The 26,262-nt window shown below is 42.3% G+C and overlaps 1 protein-coding gene across 4 annotated transcripts in view; it reads left to right on the top strand.

The window, feature by feature from the left end:
* Positions 1-26,262, top strand: part of epha8 (eph receptor A8) — a 95,613-nt gene that overhangs the window by 21,237 nt on the left and 48,114 nt on the right. For all 4 annotated transcript variants that reach the window (XM_068594330.1, XM_068594329.1, XM_068594328.1 and 1 more), the window contains exons 2-6: positions 2,140-2,204; positions 17,436-17,489; positions 19,578-19,721; positions 20,761-20,910; positions 25,080-25,395. In XM_068594330.1, the coding sequence (XP_068450431.1) occupies positions 2,140-2,204; positions 17,436-17,489; positions 19,578-19,721; positions 20,761-20,910; positions 25,080-25,395 (729 nt within the window). The remainder of the gene's footprint in view (positions 1-2,139; positions 2,205-17,435; positions 17,490-19,577; positions 19,722-20,760; positions 20,911-25,079; positions 25,396-26,262) is intronic.

Here is a 26,262-nt window from a genome sequence, read left to right as displayed (position 1 = left end):
AAATATTGGAAAAGTAATTTTGATAAAAGTTACCAACTGCGTCTTTAAAGCTGCAAATGCCGGTTCTGTATTTCCTCCTATGTCGTGTGCGACATGCAACATACAGGAGTTTGTCGTCCCATCCTAACAGGTGCAAAATCCCCTTTTACAACAAACACAGTTTAAACAACATTAATTATGGCCTTGTTCCATTTCGTTGGGCCGGGGCCGTGGTGTTGAGCCTGCTGGCTCGCCAGAATAGCTGCGACACACCAAATAGAATGGGACCATAACTAATTATATTATCACACCTGTGTTTACCCGTACATGACAAAATGGCTGCTGTGAAAAGTGCCTCTGAAAATCACGTGCGTCAGTCAATCACTGTCAGAGGAGACGTCTAATCAGGCGGAAGTGAAAACACCTGTGTAAGTGCACCGTGGCGGTGCAGGCGCTTTAAGCAGGCGCTCGTCAGTCAAAGTGCGTGGGTGGTTTGCTTTTCTGTTCTCCCGCTTTTCGGTCACGGCGGTTTCATTAACCCTAAAAAAAAAGAAAAAAGAAAGAAGGATACATGTCGTGATATCCTTTCTGGACTACGAAAACAGAGCTGCGTCTGAAAAACTCATGGATGTAAGTAGGAAGTATCTCGGACGTGACCTTTACGCCCACGTCGGGGGCGGGAAACGTTGCACGGTGCAGCTTTAGCATGCAGAGGAGACGGGAAGGGAGCAAGTGTCAGGACAGAAAGATGAGGGATGAGAGACGGAGCGTTAAGAAGTGTGAAGCAGTTTTTGTTAAACTCATTCTAATGTGAGAAACATCGCTCGGCTGCTTGACAAGCAGCCCTGGGGCAGAGATCATATTAGCTGGAAGTGTTGAAAGGGAGACACACACACACATATACACACACACACCTGTTGGAACAGAAGGAATGGACGCTGTCAGTGGCTAGAATTAGTGATTTATTAAGTTCTCCATTCATTTTTTTCTCCCCCATCTGTCCATCCCTTTTACTTGTAATGCCCTGCCACCCGAATCCAAAGGTGCTCAGACAGAATGTGAAGTGAATAGAAGATGCAGCAAGTCTGTATACAAAGTCAGTGGGAAAACAGGAGTGTGAGCGAAGTCGCAAATTCACTTCAGACGGCGCAAATAGAGGTGAATGGGTGTCTGGGCATGCGTGAGGTGAACATGTTCTAACTTAAACGGGGACATATCATGGAAAACTCACTTACCTGTGCTCCTACATTTGGGTATCCGGCGCTGTTAAATAAGACGACCCCGGTCAGTTGTTGTGGGTCGCCTCGATGAGAAAATGTGGCTCTTTCAAGAGGGCTACTTAAAGAGACAGGCACTGAAACCAGATAGAGGGGGGATACAGACACATTCAGGCTGACGGTCTGAGAAAAATAACGTTTCTGTTTGTCTTTTTTAACCATCTAAACCTGACCCAAAATAAAAGTATGATATGTCTCCTTTTTAAAGTAAAAAAAATATGCTGGGACTGCTGGGAAAGGAGGAAGACATGGAGAGAGTGTAGGAGAATTACAGTGGTCAACACAAGGTCAAATTATCTTTGTGTTTGTCTGCTTATTATATAACTTTTTATATCAATAAGCTCAGTATAATAAAGCTAATAATGGATGAATCAAGTTAAGATATATACTAAATACCCTTAACTCCTTCTTGAGATGTATTAAAATGTCTATTGAGCTGGTGTTAACTCATTAAAAGAATAATAAACAGCAGTACCTGAGTTTTAGTCAGATATTAATATTTAATCAGCCGTTTATAAGATATTTTCCGGTGACTTTCAGCGCTCAGACATTGCACCGTTTTTCCTCTGCACATTTAACAGTAAACATGTCGTATCCTGTTCTATTCTGAGCCCGGACCACTGAGGTGCCGGCTGCGAGCCGGTGAGCCGGGTCAAGGTGACGTCACGCGCTGCGACACCACGGCCCGGAGTTGCCGCGACTTACCATCCCGACTCATCAGTCACACCTGTCAGACAGGTATATGTGCGCGACTCTGCCGGGTGCCAGTGCCCACAGAGGATGGCGATGAAGGACAGGATGGATGAGGGAGAGGAGGGCGAGGAAGAAAACAAACAATCCTTTAAAGTTCATCTGTTGTTGTTTTGTTCTTCTCTCTCTGCAGTGAACCTCCTGGACACGACGACGATCACGGGAGACTGGGGCTGGCTAACGTACCCGTCACATGGGGTAAGAGCAAAATGTCCTCAACATGCTCACGTAACAACAGCACAAAGAAAACACACATTCAAACAACTTTTAAAAAAAAAACACTTTCACAAATTGATGCCAAAAGGAGTACAGATGTTGAATAAACGCAGAGTCAGCAGCGCGTTTGCTGAGTAATCCTGATTGAACTGCATCTCTGTGAAGTCCCCGACCGCACACCTTTTCCACCAAAAAGCGACACCTGTTGCGGAGCTATTTTTATCCCATCCGAAGGTATGCGAGCCGGTGATTTTCCACCGGTGCTTAAATGGGATCCGACTGCAACGACGGGCTAATTTACGCGTTCGTCCGTCGCAGCAGGACACCGGCGCACGATTCCAACATCAGCTCCACCATGTTGGCGGCAAGATGCAAATCACAGAAGAGCAGTGGGTGGGAGGAGGTGGAGGAGGGAAGAGGAAGAAAGATGAGAGAGAGAGAGAGAGGTGAAGGCGAGGGCCCGACGTCGCCGCATTAGCATATTGTTATGCCACGCCACGATTCCCCCGGTGTGATGAATTAGGACTTCAGTCGCGATCTTCACAGCCAGCGAGATGCCACCGCGACCCCCAGCTGAAGCGGGCGAAACGTTTAACTCACCTGACGGCCACGCAACACCAGAAGGCGGTGTGATTGAGCGGCGGCCAGGAGGAGCAGATGGGTTGTGTTTCAGGCCCAGAGAAAAAGGGCCGGAGGAATCTCCTTCCGAGTTTTCAGCGAAAAGACTCCTGAGCAGAGAACCGCCGTCCTGACACCGAGATTACACAAAGTCTTGTTTTATTGGTTCAACACGCCAGAAAATATTCCCTCCTGACTCGATGAGAGACATATTGTTCACGCTGAGCTCCAATGAAACGCTCGACTGAATGGGCTCGGAGCCGGAGCTCATCTCCGCGGCGTAGCGGTCGAGGTTACGTAAGGCGTGCGGCTCGTGCTGAACGGCGAGATTCCGAGGGAAGCGAAAAACCAGCTGCACAATGTTTTTGTTCTCACCAGACAGCTTTTTTTGTGCTGATGTTGAAGTGAGTCTACAGGGGCAAATAATGGAAACGCTTATCTTTGAAGGTAAAGATTCATGTAACTACCCAGTTGCTACTTAGTTGCTAAGGGAATCACTCCTCTGTGCATTCATGGTGTGATGTGCAATGTCCAGCCACACGATTTAAAGGAAGAGCATTTCATCTCTGCTCGGTCCACACAATCTCAACTTACAGTTATTTAGGAAAATAAGACGACAACACAGGCCTCCTTTCAGTCAACAACTCAGCAACACAATGCATTAACATCTGTGACATGATGACCTCGTTACATGCAGTTGATGAGGTTGGTTCTTTTTTTTTTTCTACGTTTTGAACCTAAATTATTACCAAATCAGATAAAAAAACAAAACGTTAAGTTTTTACTATGACTTTATACACAGTCAAAGTAGCCATGACCCAAAGTCACAGAGATCAGAAGGTCACGGGAGAAACTGCCCCTTTGCTTCTTCCAACTCAATGATGACGAGACATAAATACGTCTCATTCTTCACACTCCATGCATCTTCTCTCGGGCACACAGTTAAAAAAAGAGTTGACTTAAGTCACAAGCTATATGCAATTATTAAATGACGACTTCAAAAGTCAAACCATGAGAGAAAACACTAAATGTCCTTGGATCATGTGTAAAAGCAAACAACTGGCTCGTGACACTTGTGTGTGCGAGCTGCCCTGAGATCAGTCCGCCGTACACACAGATGACTGCGTTCCTCGCGGCTACGCGTTAGCGCTCAGACACAGCACTTAGATAACACCGTGTGTGTGTGTGTGTGTGTGTGTAAGTCGCTATGCTGGAGGAACTGCTCTCCTCCACGTGAACGCCACCGTAGCCCGGCTATGTTTTGGGCTCGGTAACGGGGCTTACAAAAGGATTCTTCAGAACGGGCAGCAGCCCTTTGTTGTTGACTTACATTTTCCTGCCGAGTGGAAACCAGAGAAGTAGAAACCTATTTGCACTGCTGAAGACAACACGTTAAGGTATCATTCCACTCAAAGTATGGCTTAGCTTAGCATCGCTCACATGTTCACACGATGCAACACACACTGAGGAATAGGATCGGATTTTAATTTCAATACAATAGTCCGAGCCATCGAGCCGAGGGCAACTGCACAGCCGGGTGATCACCATTGTTCAGGTAAACTTTAACAAATATGTCTTTAAAAAAAATCCATATGACATGTGCTTATTGAGTTCAGATGGACTTCAGTACAGTTTTTATTTGAGTTCATTCAAAATAATTTAATTCCCAATCCTGCTCATATTCCGCTATTATCCAGAGAAGCAAAATATTCTGAATTGTATTTAGGTAAACATAATATTCCATTTGGATATTCTGAATGAGACTGAAACCCTGAAAAGCTGATATTCTATATCATTCATATTTATTAGCCATGTCAACTGCGTAGTCAGAATAATGTCTTCATTTTTGTAAATGAGGGCAAAAATCCTAAATCTTTTGTGCATGTAAATGTAGTGGATGTAAGCGATACACCATTGTATATCTGTGCTTATGTAGGTGTGTGTGTGTGTGTGTGTGTGTGTGTATGTGTGTGAACAAGAGAGAAACACATCTCTGAGACCTCATGGGCTCTTTGATAAATGGATGTTTTGACAGCTTCTAACTCGCTCACACTCTCAGTCTCACACACACACACACACACACACACACACACACACACACACACAAGGTATTTTTTCTGCCATCTTGACAGTTTGAGGCGTTATGAATGTGCCATGCTAGCAGCAACAGTTCTTCAGCTGCCCTCTTCTCTGGGCGGCGGCGGCGGCGGCTTCTTTGATGGTCTTAGGTCGAGAAAATGCAGCTGCAGAGGAAGGAAAAGATTTCCGTCGCCTGGCGATTATGTCGCCGAACGTTGTTGCGGTCTGGTGCTTGCTCGTGTTATACATCGGATCGAAAAAAGTGGTTTGGATTCTACAACATCACGCAAAATCTATTGTCGCTATAAATACATCAAACCTGGCCCTGCTGTTATCCTGCAGTTTTAATTTGTTATCCTTACAGCGATGCGTTGTTTGGGAAGGGGACACGCATGTATGTGAGGGAGGAAGGGAGGGAGGGAGGAGACGAGGAAGTGAAGGAGGGAGTGAGTGAGGAATAAGCGAGTAGGGCAAAGGTGAGCGAGCGAGAGTAGGAGGAAATAGATGGAGAGGTTGTCCACGGGGAATACAGGAGGAATAAGTGTCAAGTCCCCGCTGGAGGAAGATGGATTAAAATTGTCAGCGTGAAGTTTCCTGAATGGGAAGTCATTTTCAGACGGTGGCAGGGGTCTCGGTCGGACATTTCCCTGTTCTGCAGCTCAAGCAACTGTTTATTTTTTGATTGTACTCCTCGCCGGATGAATTCTCGTTGCATTTGGGCATACTGTCACACTGTAGAGTGTCTTCAAAGCTGCGATGACTAAATATGTTGATATTAATGCTGAGGTGGGCAATGAATGTTAAAGACTTTTCATTTTTTATCCTCTTTCCGTCCCGATGTTGCACACTGTAGTACAGAAAGGACATCCAGGCATGCATGAGTCTCAAAGAACTTCTTTACTTAGTCTACTGAATAATTAACACTCTCTTCTCTTATGCACATATACATCGAACATGTTTATTTGTACTAACTCATTCTGCACAGTCGCACAACCCTCATTGTCACAGGCTACAGGTGGTCACCATGCTGTCTGTCCCGTTAGTTGGGTGCTCGCTGGGTGATGCGCTATGACCCTGGACGCGCGGTGATGTTGTCAACTCGCAAAACTCCAACAGGCGGCCGTATTTGCATATTCTTGACAGTCCGTTACTCTCACAGTTATGATACATCTGGGTCGCTACTCTTATGCAGTTTTCACCACTTTTACCGGGCCCTGAAAGCGCAGAATTATGCAACAATGCAAGCGCACGCTGTTTTGGTCGACTAAATGAATGAGTGGCTCACGCCTCGCTTCTACCCAGAGGACACCTGAGCTGACTGAAGTGCCTGTATGAGCTTTGCTCATCATAACTAAAGATCTACTAAACCAGTTCCGTTTGAATAAACAAAACAATTAACGCGCAACACAAAATTATAAAGAAATGAGAACACCGGGTCCATGTCCAGTTCTTAATATTGTGTCCAACATGTATCAGGACTGCACAACAACATCCATCAAGAAATGAAATCACATTTGAAGCTGTGTTGTTGTTTGAAATCGTAATGAGAATTTGGGGGGGGGGAGTGGTGTGAAGTCATGTGACCGGAGTTTGTTCATTGCCTTGTTGTACCGTTGTTTGCGTTTACGCTTCATAAATCATGAAAGTGGAATTCACCTGCGAGGATTATTTTGCTGAACAAAACGTTTATTTGCGACAGAGCGTACTTTCCAATCCAGATATCTCAGCTCACGTGGAAATGGAGGCCACTGAGCATTCGAAACGGCAGTGGCGCCTCCTAAGGCGGTTAGCGCAGAAGCTGCAGAGGCGTCAGTGCTACCAGTGCGCGACAGGATTTCTTTAGTCAATGAAGAGCAAAGAATGACACTGAAGGCTTTCCCCCATGGAACAGATGTTTTCCCTCTGCTCCTGACTGGTTCCGGTAAGAGTTAACTGCTGTTTCTTCGTGTCTGCTGGCTGTGTAAACGTTGCCAACGCCGTCAAACGTGTATCCCGCCGCCCCAATGGAACACCAACTGTCACAGCTGAAAGTAGTCTGGAAAAAGGCACGAGCCCTATCCTCCTGTTACAGTAGTGCGTGCTTCAAAACTACAGTGGCCAGATGTTTTTTTGGAAATATTTAAGCCTCCTCAAACTACATACGTGGAGATGTTTTTTTTTTAAAGATTTACCAACGGGCTCGGGGCTGAAAGCCACCGGCGGGGCTGAGACGGCGTGGAAATGAGCCAGCATGGCGCTGGTTTGGGCATTTTTGTGGTTGCGGGATTGTTTTTTTTTCCTCTAGCAATATGATGAATATAGAACAACAGCAGCCTTTTTTTCTTTGCCAATCAAGGCGGTAACTTGCTTTACAGCACCGAACTGGGGGAGAAAGAGACAGAGACATCATCAGGCTGTGAACTCGTGCTCATGAAAGATGGATGGAGAGAGAGGGAGGCAGATTTTTTATTTTTTTTTTGCCATTTTACGACGAGATTAAAATGTTTCCAGGAAAATAGCTGAAGACTGTCAGCTAGCACTTACTGTTCAATCAGTGGTGTGTGTGTGTGTGTGTGTGTGTGTGTGTGTGTGTGTGTGTGGTCTTTATTAGTGCTCTGACCTCTCCCTTCATATGAGTCTCGTTTGGATGACACCATGACAGATCACGTCTTCCACTCACAAGGGGCCTTCTTTCCATCCAATTTATTCAGGCAATGGTTAGAACGCCCGTGGGCTGTCCTGGGAGCATCTTTCCTGTTTTCTCACTCTCTCTCTCTCTCACACACACACACACACACACACACACACACTCTCTCTCTCTCTCTCACTTTCTCTTGGAGCTTGTCAGATAGGGCAGGAAGACTTCATTATCCTCCAGTCCGATCTATGTTGGCCATGACAGGTTCATCCACCGGCCACCCAGCAATCGATACGGCTGACAGTACAGGTAGTGTGTCTGTGTGTATGCGCTGTACGTGTGTGTGTATGTGTGTGTGTGCGTGCGATGATTAACGTGGGCAGTGGAAGCCATGATGTGGATGAGCTGAAGTGTCAAAAGCCCACAGTCTGTTGCCGTTACTAACTATTTCTCCAGCTCCCTGTTACTTCCTCTGACTCTCTGACACACACACACACACACACACACACACACACACACGCACACATCTTTTTCTTTGCATATGTCTCGCTGGTTCTTAAAGTCACAGTAAAACGGAAGTTCTTTAGAGCATGTTTAGACTTGACAACTGTGACACATTTTCTTTGATACTGTCATTTAATATTTAATGATACAGATTACAATTGTATTATCGTCTATAATATATAGCAGATTGGCATACCTATAAGTCAATGAATAAATACATTAAATTAACAGCAAATATCAAATAAAATGGGGGGGAAATGCATATTTGGGGGTTATAATAAAGTGTTTGGAATCAAACGCACATAATAATCATTGAACAATACATTTCCCACACTAATACACACACTTAATACCGCACTATTGTTGGCATGTACATCATGAAGGGCGCCGTGGAACTCTCCATTCTATTGTGCCACTTCCTCTTTAGATGCTCAGATCACTCAGTAAGCAATCAAAGTATTTTCAGAATAAAATCCTCAACTCCACTGACGCCTTTGTGTGTGTGTGTTTGTGTGTGTAGATTAACGACGTTTCGTCAAATTTCCTCCTCCAAATGAGGAGGAAAGAAGATTACAAATTAACTCTCGAACTAAAAAGTGAGTGGTCAAAGTTGTCACCCTGACAATTTAAGGTGGGTTGTTAGATTCCCGACAGCAACGTGTGAGAAAACATTCCACCTTAAGAGAGGACTTGGTCGCTGCCAGAAGCCTTTGAGCAGCTCTGTGACTTCTCCATGAATGACTTTTTGATTTGGTAGTACAGGCCCAGGGGCCCAAACCACCTTAATCTGTTTCTGATCACACTTTCATACCCCATTTTTGAATTATGTTTTTATTGTTGCAATTATCCTGTCAGTTTATATGACAAAAGAGGCGGTCCAGATGTTTTTCTCCAAGTCGGAGCGTTTGTTCCACTTCGACTTCATCCAGCAAGGTTGAAGAGAACGCTCGTTTCTCCTCGTTTCTCGGGGAAAAAAGTACCTGTCTAGATTCAGATTGTATACGGCGGAGAGGACGAGATTCAACGTTTTCCGGGGTGAGAGAGAAAAGTGATGCGACAGTCGGCACAAATGAGACACTGAGCTTCCACCGTACATAGAGAACCGTGTCTTTGATGTCACTTTAGGTTTAAGTTGACTTAATTTTGGCAGGAAAGGTATAAAAAAATACGAAAAACATTCCTAAAATTGTTAATTGATCAGTTTGTTTCACTTAACAATCAGAATAATGGTAATGTGTAATGTCTTGAACCTTTTAAAACGGACATAATTTGTGTTCAAATCCGCCCTAAAAAAACTTTAGTTTGGTTTTACGTTTCTTTCTGCTGCTCTCAGCAGATCTGAGTAAACACTTCCGTAGCACACCTGCTAGTCCTTGAACCTCTGCTGCTCTCCCGATGGCCGTCCGCTGTGGCGTAATCGCTCCCACGAGACGGCGGCGGCTGCTGATGCACCTCTGCAGTGGAACCATCTCACTTAATAAAAGCCCACAGGTCAAGGCAAAGATGTGCTGCTGGCGCCGGATCACCGGAGCGGCTGGATGTGGCGTCTGTAAGCCCGGCAGAGGAGTGTGTGTGTGTGTGTGTGTGAGGAGTCGGGCTGTCTTAAAAAGCCCAGACGAAGCTAACGTGGTCCTGGTTTGGATTTACCGGTCAGTCACCCGAGGAGAAGCTGGCCAACTGTTTGAATGAGAGCTTCGTGGCGGACAGCTGCCTGGTCCCGACCACCATATTTCAGATATAATATGTAGAGCAGTCAACAGCAAATAAAAGATCATTTTGCACATGAAGAACGTTGCTCACAGAGACCTGAGTTCACCCGCTAACGGTGCCTGTGCGCTGTGTGGCCGGCATGGCGAGTGCACTCAGAGGAAGATGCTTCCCCGCTTCCAGATACTGTTCTGCGCATTCGCATCATGTGACGCACGCCGTGCGTGTAGGGCGACGTAGTCCACTGAGCGCTTTCGCACAAAACCAAATGTTGCTACGTATGCGTATGAGATCACAAAATGATTTGTTTGTCCCTCGCTGTTCACCAAACATCTTTTTTTCCCCCCCCATAATCAGGTCCCACGGGCAACACATGAAGGTGCACTACTTTGCCTCTCTACTCCCCCTACCTCTTCACACACACACACACACACACACACACACACACACACACACACGTAGAGTAAAAAATTGAATCTCAGAATAGACATTACACCGTCTCCCCCACTGATCCCAGACCAGTGCAATTAACACTCCTATTCCAGAAAGGTTATCGCTGTCAAAGAGCCAACAGACAAGACGTGTGTGCGCGCACACACACACACACACACACACACACACGCACACGTACACGTACACACGTAGAAGCAAAGTTATTAAATCTGTTCTGCTTGTGTGGCTGATAGTAAGAGAGGCAGAAAGGTGTTGGGCAGAGCCTGATATTTCCGACTGAGTTAATATGCAGACCTGTTACTTCACACGGAGCCCAGCGTAAGCCTGGAAATGCCACCAGTGAACACACGGCGTGTGTTTCGCAGCTATCACACCCCCACCAACTCTATCTTCATAATTCTCTTCCCTCTCGCTGTCACTCTATGAGTTCTAAAGGAAACCGCCATCAAACATATTAATCTGAAATGAGATCTCTCAAACAGGACGCCCGTCTTTGGCTTTGTCTTTCGTTTGACGCTTTTCCTCCTAAAACACGAGTTGTCTGCAGCGTATGGACGCTTGAATGCGAGACAAAGGCGGAGGAAGAGAGTGTTAGTAATGTATCACCAGAGATCGGATTGTCCCAGAATCTGAAGCCTGACAGGTATTACATTAGTTATTGGACTGATCGCTTATTGGATTCCACAGTAATGTATGAGGAGGACTTTTGACCTTTACCTTGTTATTATTAGTGAAGATAGAAACTTTTCCCTGAGGTAAAGTAATCATACATTTCCATATAAACTGAGTTATCTCTTTAGCAGTTTGGCAAAACAATCTCAACTGTTAAGACCGTGTTCATCAGAGGATGCCGTTTGCTCTATTTGTCACGGAGATGGCTCTTTTGACGTGTGAGCTCATAGCTTTAATGGATCAATTCACAGCGCTTTCAGGTCCTTGCGTCCACATTGTCAAGTTAAGTATCAGAGTTTATACCTCATTCAAGGCCCGCGTACAAACTCAATGATGTGTGCTGTGACTGCAAAGTGATGAAAAACATAAATGCTGGTGTTTTGTGTTGACATTTCTTACCAAATTGTATCAAATCCTACATTTCACGGTTGAAAATAGTTGTCGAGGCAATGACGAGGTAGTATCGTATTCTGTATCCAGTGTTACGATCAAAGCACAGCATGAGCCTCTTCTCTTCTCTGTGGACTGGAAATAAAGCTCGAAGTGTGTCATGAAGTCTGAGGAATCTGTGATAATAACTGATCATGGAGCCACATTTTACTCATTAGTAGCTGGCTAGTTAGCTCGCTAACATTAGCTCGCTAACTCCACCATGCTTTCATGCTCAGACCGGAGGGTGAAGCTACACTTTTTATTTATTTTAAAGTTACGTCACAAAAGCTGCTATCATTTTAATAAGACTTTTTTTTAAGTATCTTTGAGTCTAAGATACCTATTGCTTTTTTTATTACCATGTATTAGTGTTTTTTAACATGAAAGCCAAGAACCAGTTAGCCAGTTCCATATGCTCACGCACCGCCCACCGCTCTATATTAAAAATCCATTTAACGGTAATGATCCAAATACTCTGACGGGAAGATTTTCTTCACATAAATTAACAACAGCTGTCACATAGCAGTAAATCGACACCCCGGCCCTGTCACCCAAACATGATTGAATATGACTGTTTTAATTTAATTTCAGTTTTTGCAACAGGAGATGTGTCTAGTGTATATATTATTGAGGCTTCTGGAGGACGGGACAAATACAGGACAAGTAGAGACAGTGAAGGTCATTCATACCAACAAGCTGAGTGTAACTTGTGTGTCATTTTTGTCGGCCGGTTTGTGATATTTTTTAATTGGAAAAGTTGGTAAAGGCAATACCGTGTTTGTTTGTGTGGTCTGGAAGGCCTCGGGGCGAATCTTGCAAGAAATGCAACGTGTATGGAATGTGAAAGTTGAGCAGGAAATACTTCCCATCAGCACTCCAAGCTCTCTGAAAGAATTGTTACCATCTAAACGTGCAGCCACCTTCATCTTCCTCAGAAACAAGAGGGATGAATAGAGCCTTAAACACTTTCTATTGTCCTCTCCCGCCAGCAGCACATAATCGTCTTTTCAACCAGGTTCCTCTCTGTATTTGTTAATCAGTCTTTCAGTCTCCCTTTCATCTGCTTTGGCACCCCACTCTCTTTCATATCATGTTATGAATAGATGGAAATTGATTTCATGCTTCAGGGCCTCGGGTCTCGTACGAGTAGACCCCGAGATTTAGACCAAAAAACAAACCACTTTCATTCTGCTCAACAACAGCTTTCTCTGATCTTCAGGCAACTTAGATGGCAACTTCTTTTGTCGTAAGTGGAAACACTAAACGGGCTCAATAAAACAAAAGAGATTGAGATTAAAGAGAGACAGGCTGCGTGGAGAATGGAAGAAATCGAGGAACGCGGATCAGACGTGATGCGTTAATTGCCGAAGGAGGAAGAGGCTGAGCGGCAGCTTGATTTCTTGACCCCGGAACATCCCGATCAGAAACGCAATTAGCCGTCATCATCTTTCTGTGTTTGTATTTTATGTAGCGAATATAGGGACGATATGAGTCAGGATATATGTTCATCTGGGGAACAACGGATCCTCATACTTAACCAACGGTAAAGGTAGCTGACTCCCAAAACAACATATAAGATTGTGGCGGCTGGGAAGGCGGGACAACCTTATCATCATTACTGGTTCATAGTTAAGTGACGCCACATTTGAACCCAAGCAGTGCGTTAATCAGCCAGTGAAAACACCTGTGCAGTTGCGCGATGCCCTTTCAGAATGTCATAAAACTGCAATCAAAGATAGAAACCTTTAATTTGAGTAGTAAAACATGGCCATCATTTTGCAAGATAATGCCTCAAGCCTTTGGACAGCACTGTCCAACTTCTACCCGTGGACGTGTTTGTATGCGCAAAATACCAACGTAATGCGTTGTTATCAACTGGCAAACATTGCTCGAGCAAACCTCTTGAGTTGTCCAACTTGTTGTGCTGGAATGCAATTGACTCGGTTTTTTTGCGATTTGCGAGTTAAAGGGAGCGAAGCATTACGCTGACGCACAAGGCCGGACTCGGGGATGCTGTCAAGTCTATTCAAATTCAGTAGCATCTACACACTGCTTTAACAATACAAATACAAAGTGAAGACAAACCTGAAACCAATTTGTAGAGCTCATCTTAAAAAAGTCTGGACATGGTTTGGAGATGATGGAAACATCCAGTATATATACTTATGATTGTACTTACATCTGCATGATGTACATTTGCATCAGGTGTTATGACACTGGGGCACGAGGGAACAGTTTTGTCTTTGATTTCTCTCAGTGAGAGATCTGATGACTTGACAGGCAAGGAAACAGATTTTACAGCCAATTAATGTCTCATTCTCTTTCTCTCTCTGTTATACTTAACTCTCTCTCTCTCTCTCTCTCTCTCTCTCTCTCTCTTTTCTTTTCTCCATCTTACATATATATCTGCACACACCCACATTGCACTGTCAGTGGGCCGCTCCATGAAGCACTGCTATTCGGTTGTCGCCGCGATAGAGAACTCTCTTATCGCGCTCTCACAAGATAAAAACGCCCCGCTGAATCTCTCCGACTTCTTCTTCTTCTTTCCTGGGTGTCTGCTGAGAATGAGCAATACTTTTTTCCTATTATTTACAAGACTAAACAACAATCTCATCCCCGCTCTGCTTTGCCGTACAGCTCCCAACCTCCTGACAATCTGCTCTTAAGCTGCTTGGATTTTTCCCTCCGGGAGAAAATTACATATCAGAAAAAATTGTAAGATCCCCTCTCCAAAATAAAAGGAAAAAATAGGTGGATAGTGCAGCGATGGCAAGACGGGAATAATGAGGGCGATAGAGAGGTTATACACCCCACTAATTAGCCGAGGTCCTCACAAGTTCAAGGACGGTTTCAATTTAGCAGATAAAGATGAGAGGATGAGGAAGGGAGGGAAGGGTGAGACTTCCTACATCTTAATTATCCCAGTGGTTTTTGGCTGGCGGTGCCTCGGGGAGTGTGTGTGTGCGTGCATGTGTGTGTTTGTGTGAGGGGATCGGGGTGGAGGGGGGGCGAGTCGAGGCTGAGAAGAGGACTTGGAGGGCTTCCATACAAAGCTCAGTCGTCTTATCCGAGGCCGAGTTCAGCCGGGCGCGGCCCCAAAAGCTTCCCGGGGTCGACGCTTTCCCTTTCAATTACTCCGCCGCTCGCGCAAGGATCGCACAAACCCTCGAGGCTCATGGGTAACACCAGGGTTAAACACACATGTGTGTCCAGCTATTTATACATGCACACAAATTGGCTCTGTTTACAATGAGGCGAAATAATCAATGTGGCATATTGTCGAAGGTCGACGTTTATTGGGAGGCTGGGAGACCTGCTCTTCTCTCAGTAGAGGAGGAGGAAGTCATATAGTTTGGCACAGAGTGAGTCACAGGTTCTATTTACGCCCACTGAGATATTTATGCTTCATTGTTGTTTTGTGTTGTTCTCTTTTAATCCCAGAAATGAGGAACGGCCTCTTCTCCTGCTTTGCACCCCTCTTTCCATATCTGGAAGACATGTTTGCCCAATTAATTTCCATATTCTGTAGAATTTGCTAGAGATGAAAAAAAAAAAGAAGGAATTAATCAAAATGTGTAACTGTAGATCTTAAACACAAGCTGATGTTATTTTAGCTCCTCTAAAGCCACATAGGACATTATACTTTTTTTATATTACAGTTTAATTTTTCAATGAACATCAGAATCATAATCATAATCAGAAACGTTTAATTGCCAAGTAAGTTAGTACAAACAAGGAATTTGTCCTGGCGGAAGGTGCATCACAACAACAACAACAACAACGAACATTAACTATACAAGTGAAAGTATAAATATTTTGATTAAAAACAAGTAAGTAATAAGTAAATAAGTAAATATGCAGTAAATAAGTAAGAATGCAAGTAAAAATATAAAATAAAAAAATAAAACGATCAATAATAATAATAATAATATTAAGAGTAAAGGTAAAGTAAAGTGCACGGAATGAGGTTATTTATTTTTTGAAAGTGACAGGTGATGGTAAAGTGGCGGGTGACATTAAATGTGAGGTGTGGAGAGATGTGCAGGGCAGAGAAGGGAAGGGTTAGTCCTGTAGGTTATAGGAAAAAAGTTTAGTAGTGGAGGCCGTTATTCCAAAATTCCAATAATCAGAAAAATGTCCCATTGGACCTGCAGCCAGTTATTGCAAACAAGATGCCCATTGGTTCTGATACCTGTGTGTTCCTTATAAATCTCTGACCTTTGGAATGACCTCTACACTTGTAGACCACAATACACACAAAACACATGCAAACATGCTATTTTTTTTACAGGTGTAGAGAAGGGAAAGAAAAGCTCTTTCGCTTGGAGTTTGGGTTGAGCTGTTTGCATGAACTTTTGACACCCTGCAATTGAGTCCCTATGTTACCGTGAATAAAGCCAGTTGACAGAACTTTCTTATTTCCTCTCTGACTGAGCTGTGGAGGGTTACTTCCAATACAGGAGCGGGAGAGTATGTTATCCCCTCCCTCCACCCCCCCAACATCCAAATGCACCATGAAACCGTGCAACTGGATTTGCACTGACAATGAAAACCATAAGTCGAAAGTATAAAGTGTTTGCTTGCGGCAGTGAGTTGTCGAGGAGCAAAGCAGGAAACTTTAACAGCATGTTCTTGATGCTCTTGGCATGTTCTTAAAGGGAAATACGCAACATTGTTTTTACCTGGTTTTTATTACAAACTAGCCATTACATTCAAACAGCTAGAATGGTTAAAAACTGAAATAATCTAAAAAACGAAAAATGTTAGAACTCCTTTGAGCTAGAGTTAAAAACAAAATAGCCATGATGTATCAAATTAATTCCTATAGTTATCTAGATTTCAAGCCCTTGACCAATAAACAAACAAAAAACTAAATACTTGCTTTGGAATATTTTTAATATAGTAGATTTTAACAGTTGCAGAAGTTTATTAATAAAAGTGTCAGTAGCGACTTAAATACCGAGAACCTATTGACCAATGCGGCGTCCGTCTGAGGTTAATTCAGCTTTAGTTACCGTTAGCTATCTCATTGACAGGGCTCTTAAGTGTCACGCATTGAGCATAACTGTCTTGCATTTCGGTCTTAAGTCACGCCCTCCCGTCACACATCGTATTTCTCACGCTGAAAAAAAACTCTTGGCTATTTAAAGTGCCGCAGCGCACAAACATGACCTAGTCGCGCTGCCCTCACCATGAAGGAATCAAGCACGTCTACCCCGAATCCCCTGGAGTTCTGCCGTGAGGTGCCACTCATCAGCCAATAAAAAAAAAGAAATTGGCCACACGAATAGCCAATCAGAAAAACGTATCTTTTGTATCTGTTGTATCTGGGTAAGATGTATTGACAGACAAGACTGGAGCTGTCCGCGGCGCATATTTGTGGTCGTTGTCGTCCGTCCCGCCGACAATACACTCAGAAGGGGAGGGCGACAGAACACACTTCCTGCAGTTGACTTTTATCTAGGTGCTGGTTGTGCGCTAGGAGGTTCAGGGAAGTGTAACGCACATTAACACATTTTGAATTACCAACACATTTACCGTTCCTCCTCGAAACGCCATTATGGGCCCGCTGGCGGCATTTAGCAAACAATGTAAATCTAATCACATACATAAGGGACATCTCATTAAAGGAAAATGTGTCCCGATGGAATTACATGAAGTGAATTCCAACATGCTGGAACGTTGAACACGTGATTGCATGAGTTGACGGTAGCTCTCCCGGACAGAATAACATTAGCATACTTCAAACCAGTACCAATCTCAAATTTAACAGTGTTTGATTGAGATTTTTAGACAAAGGATTTGACTGAGGAGATTTATTTGTGTGCGTGGCTACTGAGGACAAGGGAACTTGAACCGTAGCGTCCGTCTGCTGAGAGAGAAAAGTTCAGCATACCGTACACCTGCCACACTACAGCGGCTGCCGCCTGTGAGACAGGGAGTTGTCACATGTTTCATTTGATGTCAAAGCTAATAATCTTCCGAGGCGGTTAGGGAGGGTGTCACGTGGGAAATATAACCGGCAGCCGAGTGATTTGCTGCATATGAATCTATAAAAAAAATAAAAACGTGAAGCTGAACATGTGACTGACCCCACGAATGTTTTCTTTTCTTTCCTCTCTGCACAGTGGGACGCCATTAACGAGATGGACGAGTACTTCAGCCCCATCCACACGTACCAGGTGTGTAATGTTCATTATTACAGGAAGTGGAATATATCTCTTTGATCTCTGGGAAACTGAATTATTTAAAAACACAAACTGGATAATTAATCTCCAGTTATTATTTTATATTTGTTGGATTATATGGTAATCATTTTCAGAAAATTTATACAAAATAAAGATTATGCAACAATTCTTGCGGGTGAACAAAAGTTAAGATAAATTAGTAATCTTTCAAGGTCACATCGGTGTGCATGATGGTTGTTGCTTTGAGAAAGTGGGTTTGTGTAAGCACACAGAATAATCCTCAACTCATTAAAATGATATCACATATGGTGGCCAGGGCATGAGTCCAAGTCCCCAAATGAAATCCCAGGACATTTTGACTAGACAAAAATAATGGTCTCTGACAATTGTTTATTCAGAGCTTGGTGTTAAATGATGGTGTCTTATTGATTTATAGATGATAGCAATTCTGTAGTTTCAGCTTCTTAAAAGTTTGCAGGTTTTCTTCGCGTAGTAAATGTAATGCCTTTGACAGTTGGACTGTTGGCTGAACAATATAAGTAATTTAAAGACTTCACCTTGGGCTCTGGGAAATTGTAATGGACATTTCTTTTACTTTTAAACTTGTTCTGACATATAAACCAAGGCCGCATTAAAGTACCATGGCCCCTGAAGCTACGACTTTTTCAAGGCCCTCCCTCGTTCCCCCAAGCACCGTCACAACTCCACTAATGCCTGTCTGACCTGAACGAACAACAGCACACACTAATGCATCGAATATAACTCATATCACCATTATAAGCAAAGGTAGCCTACGGGCAAGCTCCCTGTTGGCCGATAATAATAAGTTAAAGTGCAAATAAGTCTTAACGGCTTTAATAAAAAGGAGCACAAAAAACGTTCCATTAATGACGCTAGATTAAGTGATGACTAAGAAATGTATTTAAAAGTGGTTTGAGTTATACACAGGAAGAAAAATCCTAGAAACAATCAAATATTAATAGTGTTCTTTAATTGTAGGTCATGAACTCCAGCCAAGTCGCCATAATCAGCAAAGCACAGAACAATAATGACTTCAGTGTCCTCAGTGGTAGCAGTATTTCTAAAATACTAAACCAGCGTTACACATGCATGTGGAGCTTTATAACATTGGCAAAGAAAGTAACTTCCACAACATCATAAATTGGTCAAATGTCAGTGTTTACGACCTACACTGCATTTGATATTGTGTGACACTGGGTCGAGTTCGGTTAAAAAAATGTCACAATATTTGTCTGTAAGACACAAAGCAGGAAGCACTTTACAATGTGAGCAACACTTTTCTACCAGTCTACCACTCTGAGTGGAGGTTCATCTTCATGTCAGCTCCGGCTCCCTCACCTGAATATATATTAGTTGTTGTGAAGCAACTCAGTTGGCAGAATTTTTTGGGGCATTGTACATTCCTGCAAAAAAAAAACAACAAGTTTCCAAGTTTCATATCAGCCTTATGTCACTGGCAAAAATGCACAATGCCACGTGGATGATTTGTTAAAACAATGTCTCAGGTTAAAGTAACAACACTATTTGATTAGGGTAAGAAAAAATAAGGGTTTGTGTTAAAATAATGACACAACAATATAACATAAGAACCCTAACAACCCTAAAAAGGTAACTTTACGCGAAAGCGCCACTTTAAATATTGCGTTTTCCACCGGTGTGTTTATGAATTTCTTAGAAATAAGTCCTTCGTCATGAAAAAAACCTTAAAAAAAATGAACCAAGACCCAAACAACCTATTAGTTGACTAACCAACTCAAGGCAGCCCTGGGGAAAATCCTGTTTGTTTGACCTATCGATCACCCGTCCTACATAAACGTCCACATTCACTGTATATGTGGTTGGCAAAAATATACAATGCCTTCATTTTTCATTGGTGACTGGGCTTTGTGAAGAGCTTGGCTGTGGTCTGCTTTTCCAAACAAAGGACATCTTTCAAAATAACACAGATTAAAAAAAAGAAGACACACAAAACCCTTTAAATATTATACTGTTTTTTTTCTATTGACTATGTGTGTTGTTCCTGGAGATGCTGATTACAACACGTTCTGTGTATGTAATCAGGTCTGTAACGTGATGAGCCCCAGCCAGAACAACTGGCTGAGGACGGCCTGGCTCCCCCGAGACGGAGCGAGGAGGATTTACATCGAGGTCAAGTTCACCCTCAGAGACTGCAACAGCATGCCTGGAGTACTGGGTACCTGCAAGGTAACGCTCACATGGGGGACTATTATGACTTTTTGACATTTTGCTCACTTTTTTAAAATTGTGAAAATAGCACTGGTTCCGAATAATCAATATCTGTGTCTGGTAGATAGCTCACCATATTAATACGATCCCTGATTATACGTATTGGTTGATGCCGAGGACCAATCTGACACAAATGCGTTAAAAATAAATATATATGTAAACAGACTACTGTCCCAAATACTATTTACTTTCTTAAATTCAGTATAAACCGTCAAACATGGTAATTGTTATTTTTTTCTTTTGTTATTGTCTTCTATAGTAGTTAATTGCATCAAAACTGAAAATTCAAAATAATAAGTTATTGGATTTTTATTAAAATATATTTATCCATACAAATATTGGCATCAGTAGTTTAAATTATGTGTTATAAGCTGCTAGAGCTAGTGTTAGAAAGTTAAACAGGTCATAAAATATATTTATATCGCACTAAAAACATCCTCCAACGACTATCTTTTTTTCGAGCTAAACAAAAAACACATTTGAAAAGATCTATTGGACACATCATGTAATTTACCTTCCCCCATCCATAATTTTTGCTGAATGCATAAATGTAACTATCTTGCGACTTCCTTTCACGTTAGTTGTTAGCTTCGTTATTTTGCCAAGCAGGACTGAGCTGCCCACCTGCTGCTAGCCGTTAGTAGCTAACGTTAACTAGCTCTCCTTCTGCAGATATCAACACAGAATAGTTGATCACAATGCAACATTATCAGGGGAAAAATAGGTGCACAAGAGTGTTTAAAAAACAGGTGTGTAGAGCTGGTTTATAGGCAATTCCGGATAAAGGATAGGAATAACTATAGTTATGAGCTCATTTTAAATCACAAATATAAACCTAACAGACCTTTTTGCGAACATGAAAGTTAAAAAGAAAAAACACAGAATACAGAAATGAACTTCTTGGTTGTATTTAAACTAGTCTTTATTTTGGGTGTACTTTGAGTAAATTGGGTGATAATGCATTACTCATTTTGTAACTGCCTTGTTTATTCCACAGGAAACCTTCAACCTGTACTATTACGAGTCCGACAGAGCAGTGGGCTCGACCGTACGGGAGAACCAGTTCATTAAGATTGACACCATCGCTGCTGACGAGAGCTTCACAGGCGTGGACCTGGGAGTCCGCAGACTCAAACTCAACACCGAGGTATGAGCAACAGCACGGATACCGATTGATACAGCAGGTACATGTCGGTCCAGACTCTTTGAAGCATACGTATCACTTTCTGGATCATACGTTTATTCCAAATTCTAACGCACACCTTCGTAGGATACAAGACGAGCTTGAAACATCCACAGACCCGGAGAACCTGTTCCAGTCTCATTACTGTGTTGTGCTCCGTTCTGTGGATCCGTGAAAATAAAACAAACAGCGGGGCTTAGCTCGGTATCTTGGGAAATACTTTGATATTGATAAAAGCTTCAAATTTGATACCAAACAGAAGAGTTTTACTCTTTTTTTGGTACCTTACATTGTTACAAAGATAAGGATCTGAAAGACGTAGTATAATTCTTCGAACACCGACTTTATATTTGCGACACATTAATCCTGAGTTAGCTAGTGGAAACACAAAAACCACAAGGAGGTTGGGGGCTTGTTGGTATAGGGGCTTTGCCGTGACTTTTTAATCTTTTATGATGCCTGAGCTCAGCTGTAGAACAAATAAAAAAGTCAACAGATCTCCCGAAAAGACAAAAAACAACATGCCGGTCCGTCTCCCGATACTTTCTGACTTCCCGACACTTCTTGACTCTCAAGCCCAGACTAATTTGTTCCTACTGAAGGGTCGCTGATTGTAACAGTAATTTTACATATAAACTTATACTTATACGTATAACTTATAATGTAGTTTACATTCCTACTATATTAATTACAGTTTAATATAATTTTAGTTAATATACAGTAGATTGATACAATTGAATTCCATGGACATATTGTAAGAATAAGACAAACAGTTTTTTCGTGTCAAGAAATATGATCCACACCTTTTTTTCACGTGGAGTCCAATCTATGTGAACAAGCCAATTTGTGTTTTTTGTCGAACAGCATACAATTCAAACAGTTCTGACCTGTGAGGGGACGGTGAAGCAGAGAGACCCAAATAGAGGAAGCTGAAGTAGCTTAATAGCTTTCCCTTCTCTGTTATAGTACTAACTGCTTCACAAATAAGGAATGATTCACAAACAGTGAGACAGGAGTCCATGGTACCATTATGTCTTATTAAACCAAGCTAAGCTGAAGAGCTAACGGCCGTTAGCCAGCTTGCTAGCTCAGAGAGCTTAATTTAATTTTCTCTCAACAACATGGTGTACAATGGTGAAAAGAAAAGCCCGGGGGGAGCGAGGGGGGCAACCCGAACAGTGGAGGGGAAATAGAGAGAATGGAGAGTTGGTCCATTAGAAACAACTAGACTAGTTCTACTGCTTAAAAAAAGCCGTCCCTACATTTTCATAGGCTTCCATAACAAACTTTTGAAACAATATTTTGAATCAGTTCCTGGGATTTAACAAGATAATCAACTGTGATATGAGATGGAAAAACAAGCGAATGAAAATGTAAAAACATCCATGGTTTCCAGGTTACCGTTGCAAGCGAAGCAGATGATTAATGACTGCTGCCAAAGCGCAACACCAAACACCAGTCCAGAGATTGAATTAAGGTTGCGCTCACACTGCTTCCAATGTTTATTGTCGGGAAACCACTGTTTGAGCTTTTAGGATGAAACTTTCCAGGGAAAACTTTTCAAACTAAGTTTGTTGAGTAAGTAAGGCAAAATTACACAGAGGTTTCATAAGTATCCTGTGTTTAGAACTGAAAAAATAGATTTAGTTATATGGCACAAATTCTTAAGCGATATTGCCTCGTGCTTTAGGGTAGTGGAGGCCTCTTTGCTGGTTGTGCAACGATTCGGATCGGAGTCACGGGTTGGATCACGAATAAGCATGAATAAAAAAAAACTTTAGAAAATAGGAAATGAAAGATTGTATTTTTAATGATTAAAACAATTCGTAGTTTTGTTTCTTGTTTTTCTGAAACAACTGGAATTATTAAATTTCATCACCAACACTACATTTTACAAAGTTACATTTGAACACATCATCATCACATTAGAATTGACCTTTTTACAAATTTTCACTGAACAGAGCCTGAACGCATCATAATGTACTGGACGGAACCATCGATCTCCTGTTAATTTAAACAACAGATAGTTTTTTACTTTGTAACATTACCAGAGATGTCCTGTTCTCATTTTCTACTGAAAATTGGTGGATTTCGATCGTTATTAAAACTATATTTAGATGATTAATGTTAAACTATAATTAATCCGCGGGTCACATGCGTGCCGTACTGTGAGGGGATACCCGTTCCGATCCCGGATGAACAGTGGTCTGTTACACCACCGCTTTTTGCATAACGACCCCTCAAAATGAAGCTTTTTTCTTCTTGTAGTGAAATATGAGCCCGCAACGGCTTTAAAGGCATGATCACCATCGCGAACCCGCTTTCAGTCGATTCAGTCGGTCGCGGACCCATTGTCAGTCGGTCCCGTACCCATTTTTGGTTAATCGCGGACTGTTTGTGCTAGTTTGCTTCATTCCCAACCTTTATTTTTATGTTTGTGCATGAAAGCACTAATGAGTCTGTTAAAAAAAGGCTGAAGTTATACAATTAGTATGTGTTACCGTGTACCAAGGAAATGCACTTTTTGGTTTTTAATTGAGTGTAAAACTGAATATTTCTAACTAGATTTTTTTTTTGTGTTGGCGTACTGTGTTACGTGATGCTGTCTCAGGCTCAAACTGCATCATTTTTTCATTAAATCAATTTGAGAAGATGAAAAGGTTCCTCGCCCTGGATCTCAGCTTGTCATTTAGGGGTGATGGTCGTCCTGCAGCCGGACCAGCTGACAACCACTGGCCCAGACCACATGCATGTTCTTAATCGCTCACAATTATTTGCTGGACCAGAGTTATGTTATTCTCAACTGTGATTAAAAAAAAAGATCTGAACAAAGTTAATATAATAATGTGCGTTTGATCTTTTTATTTGTTATTTTCTGATTTTAAGTTGGATCTTTTATAGAGTAATTTGAGTTTCTTAACCCTACCTTAAATGGATTCATGTAATAATAACAAAGAAATTTGCTGACATATTTTTACATTTCTGTAAATGCATGTATAATATTTTTACATTTTAATTAACAATAATAAAATACAAAGACAGTTATGTTCGGTATAGTAGTAAAATGTATTCAGTGTTACAGTTATTACCGGCCCTTTGAGGGCGACCATGATGCTGATGTGGCCCCGGGTGAAAACTAGTTTGACACCCTTGTGTTACACTATTGAACATTTCAATTATTCTTATAGGTTCGCAAAATAATGTATCTATTATTTCACAATAAAAAACGAACTATTATAAAACATATTGTTCTTCATGATCAGGTGATACCAAAAAAAGGAGCGCTTTCGATTAATTCACGGAAGATTTTTTTTTCACAGCTTTGAAATTTTTTTTCACAGCTTTGACTTGGACGGGCTCGGTTAAAAAAAAAGGCAAATACTATCGTAGACCAATCTGAATTGAGCAGTTATTAATCAGCTGCCAGGGTAACACAAGGGTAATTTTTGTTTTTTAACAGAAAGAATACTTTGAATCAAAAATATGCGTTTTTTTAATTTATCCATTTGAGTGCAATATTAAACCAGTGAAGTACTTGTTTGGGAGACTTTAAAAAACAGTTCAAATCCCCAAAAAAAAGTTTGTTAGTTTTCGACCGTTGCGGAACCATTTTCCTTTAATTGGTGCGATCGTACGTTAAAGTACGATATGTGATTATTATGAAAAATTTGTATTACATTATCAACAACGTTTCAAGTAAAATGTATTTCCTCTCAGATTACGGTCGCAGGTTTAAACCCGTGGTTAACGTTTTGAAATTGAAGCAAAACAAAAATGGCAACTAAACTATTGGTTTGGTTTTGTCAAAGATCTTGATTTGTCTGAAATAAGTATGTTTGTTATGTGACTTAAGGTAAATACTAGGCGTAAAAATATTGATCAAGAATTTCACGTGGGCCACGAACAGTGGCCCTCATGTTTTTTCGTTCATGTTGTATGGGAACAGGCAGCAAAAAGGGCCTTTAGTGCCTTCTTTGTTATTTGACCGCATCCATCTTGATGCTGTTTCCAGCCACAGTAACTGAGTGTTCACCCCCAAGACAAGGGCAAACATTCCTGCTCACGATATATCCTATTATTTGCTGTTAACACTTTCACGCTGACCTGACGTCTCGAACTCTTCTCCTCCCCAGGTGCGTGGCGTGGGCCCCCTCAGCAGGCGGGGCTTCTACCTGGCCTTCCAGGACATCGGCGCCTGCATCGCCCTCACCTCCGTGCGGGTCTACTACAAGCGCTGCGTGGGCGTGAGCCGCAACCTGGCGGTGTTCACCGATGTGGTGACGGGCGCCGACTCGTCGTCCCTGGTGGAGGTCAGGGGTCAGTGTGTGGACCACGCGGAGGAGAGGGACACGCCCAAGATGTACTGCAGCGCGGAGGGAGAGTGGCTGGTGCCCATCGGGAGATGCGTGTGCTCCGCCGGATTCGAGGAACACCGAGACTCCTGCGTGGGTGAGTCGACTCAGGGCGCTTGATTTTCTGCCCAGAACTCAGTTGGGGCCCGACCCGACCCCGCCGGGTCGGAGCCGATCCGAGGTGTCAATCTCAAATTTCCCCCCGGGGCTTGGTTTAATTAGGTCAGTTCATTTTCCTCTGTTTTTATTTTTCATTTTTATGCTGACCTTTCAGTCTGTCATGTCATGAGTAATGTGTTACTTCTAGTTATTGTTTGTGTGCCTGTGGACATGGAATGAGATACATTTGCATGTTGGAGATCCGACAAAAATATCAGTTTAGCGTTACCCTGAATAAGGATTTAATTCTCGCGCCCATCATGGACCCTTTTACCCCCCCCCCCCCCCCCTCCCCGTTCTCGTCCCCACACCCAGTCATTCTCGGCTATGTTTTAGTCAAAATCATATATTGTTTAAATCTATGAGAGTTTTCTTTATTGATTTATTAGAAAATAAATCAAGAGGCAGGTTCTTCTAGTAATTTGTAACAATTCCATGCGCGCAATAACTAAATATTTGCCTGTGTAAAAAAACTCAAATCTACATTTATAAAATTATATTTAATTATTTTAAAAAATATAATAAAATCAGGCTTCGTTCCAAAACTGCGGCCCTCGTCCCGGCGTGGGTTTTAAACAATGCAGGTTGGTCCATAAGCATAACTGTGTGAGGGCTGAACACATAGATAAAGAGCTTGTCCCAATAGAATAACTTTAGTGTAAATTACATTATATATAGCCGAACACAAAGCACCCGCTGCTGTGTTTTGTTTGTGGAGGGAACGCAAAAAAGACCAACGGCAGGATTGTGTTATCGAACATGTGACTTAAGCTTGAATTCAAAAGCTAAACCAGGATACTGAACC

The sequence above is a fragment of the Clinocottus analis genome, unplaced genomic scaffold (assembly GCF_023055335.1).
Source record: "Clinocottus analis isolate CAN_PGR_092001 unplaced genomic scaffold, fCliAna1.0.p SCAF_3, whole genome shotgun sequence".
Lineage (NCBI taxonomy): Eukaryota > Metazoa > Chordata > Actinopteri > Perciformes > Cottidae > Clinocottus > Clinocottus analis.
Note: the sequence above shows the minus strand (reverse complement) of the source record. Positions and strands in the feature narration are given on the sequence as shown.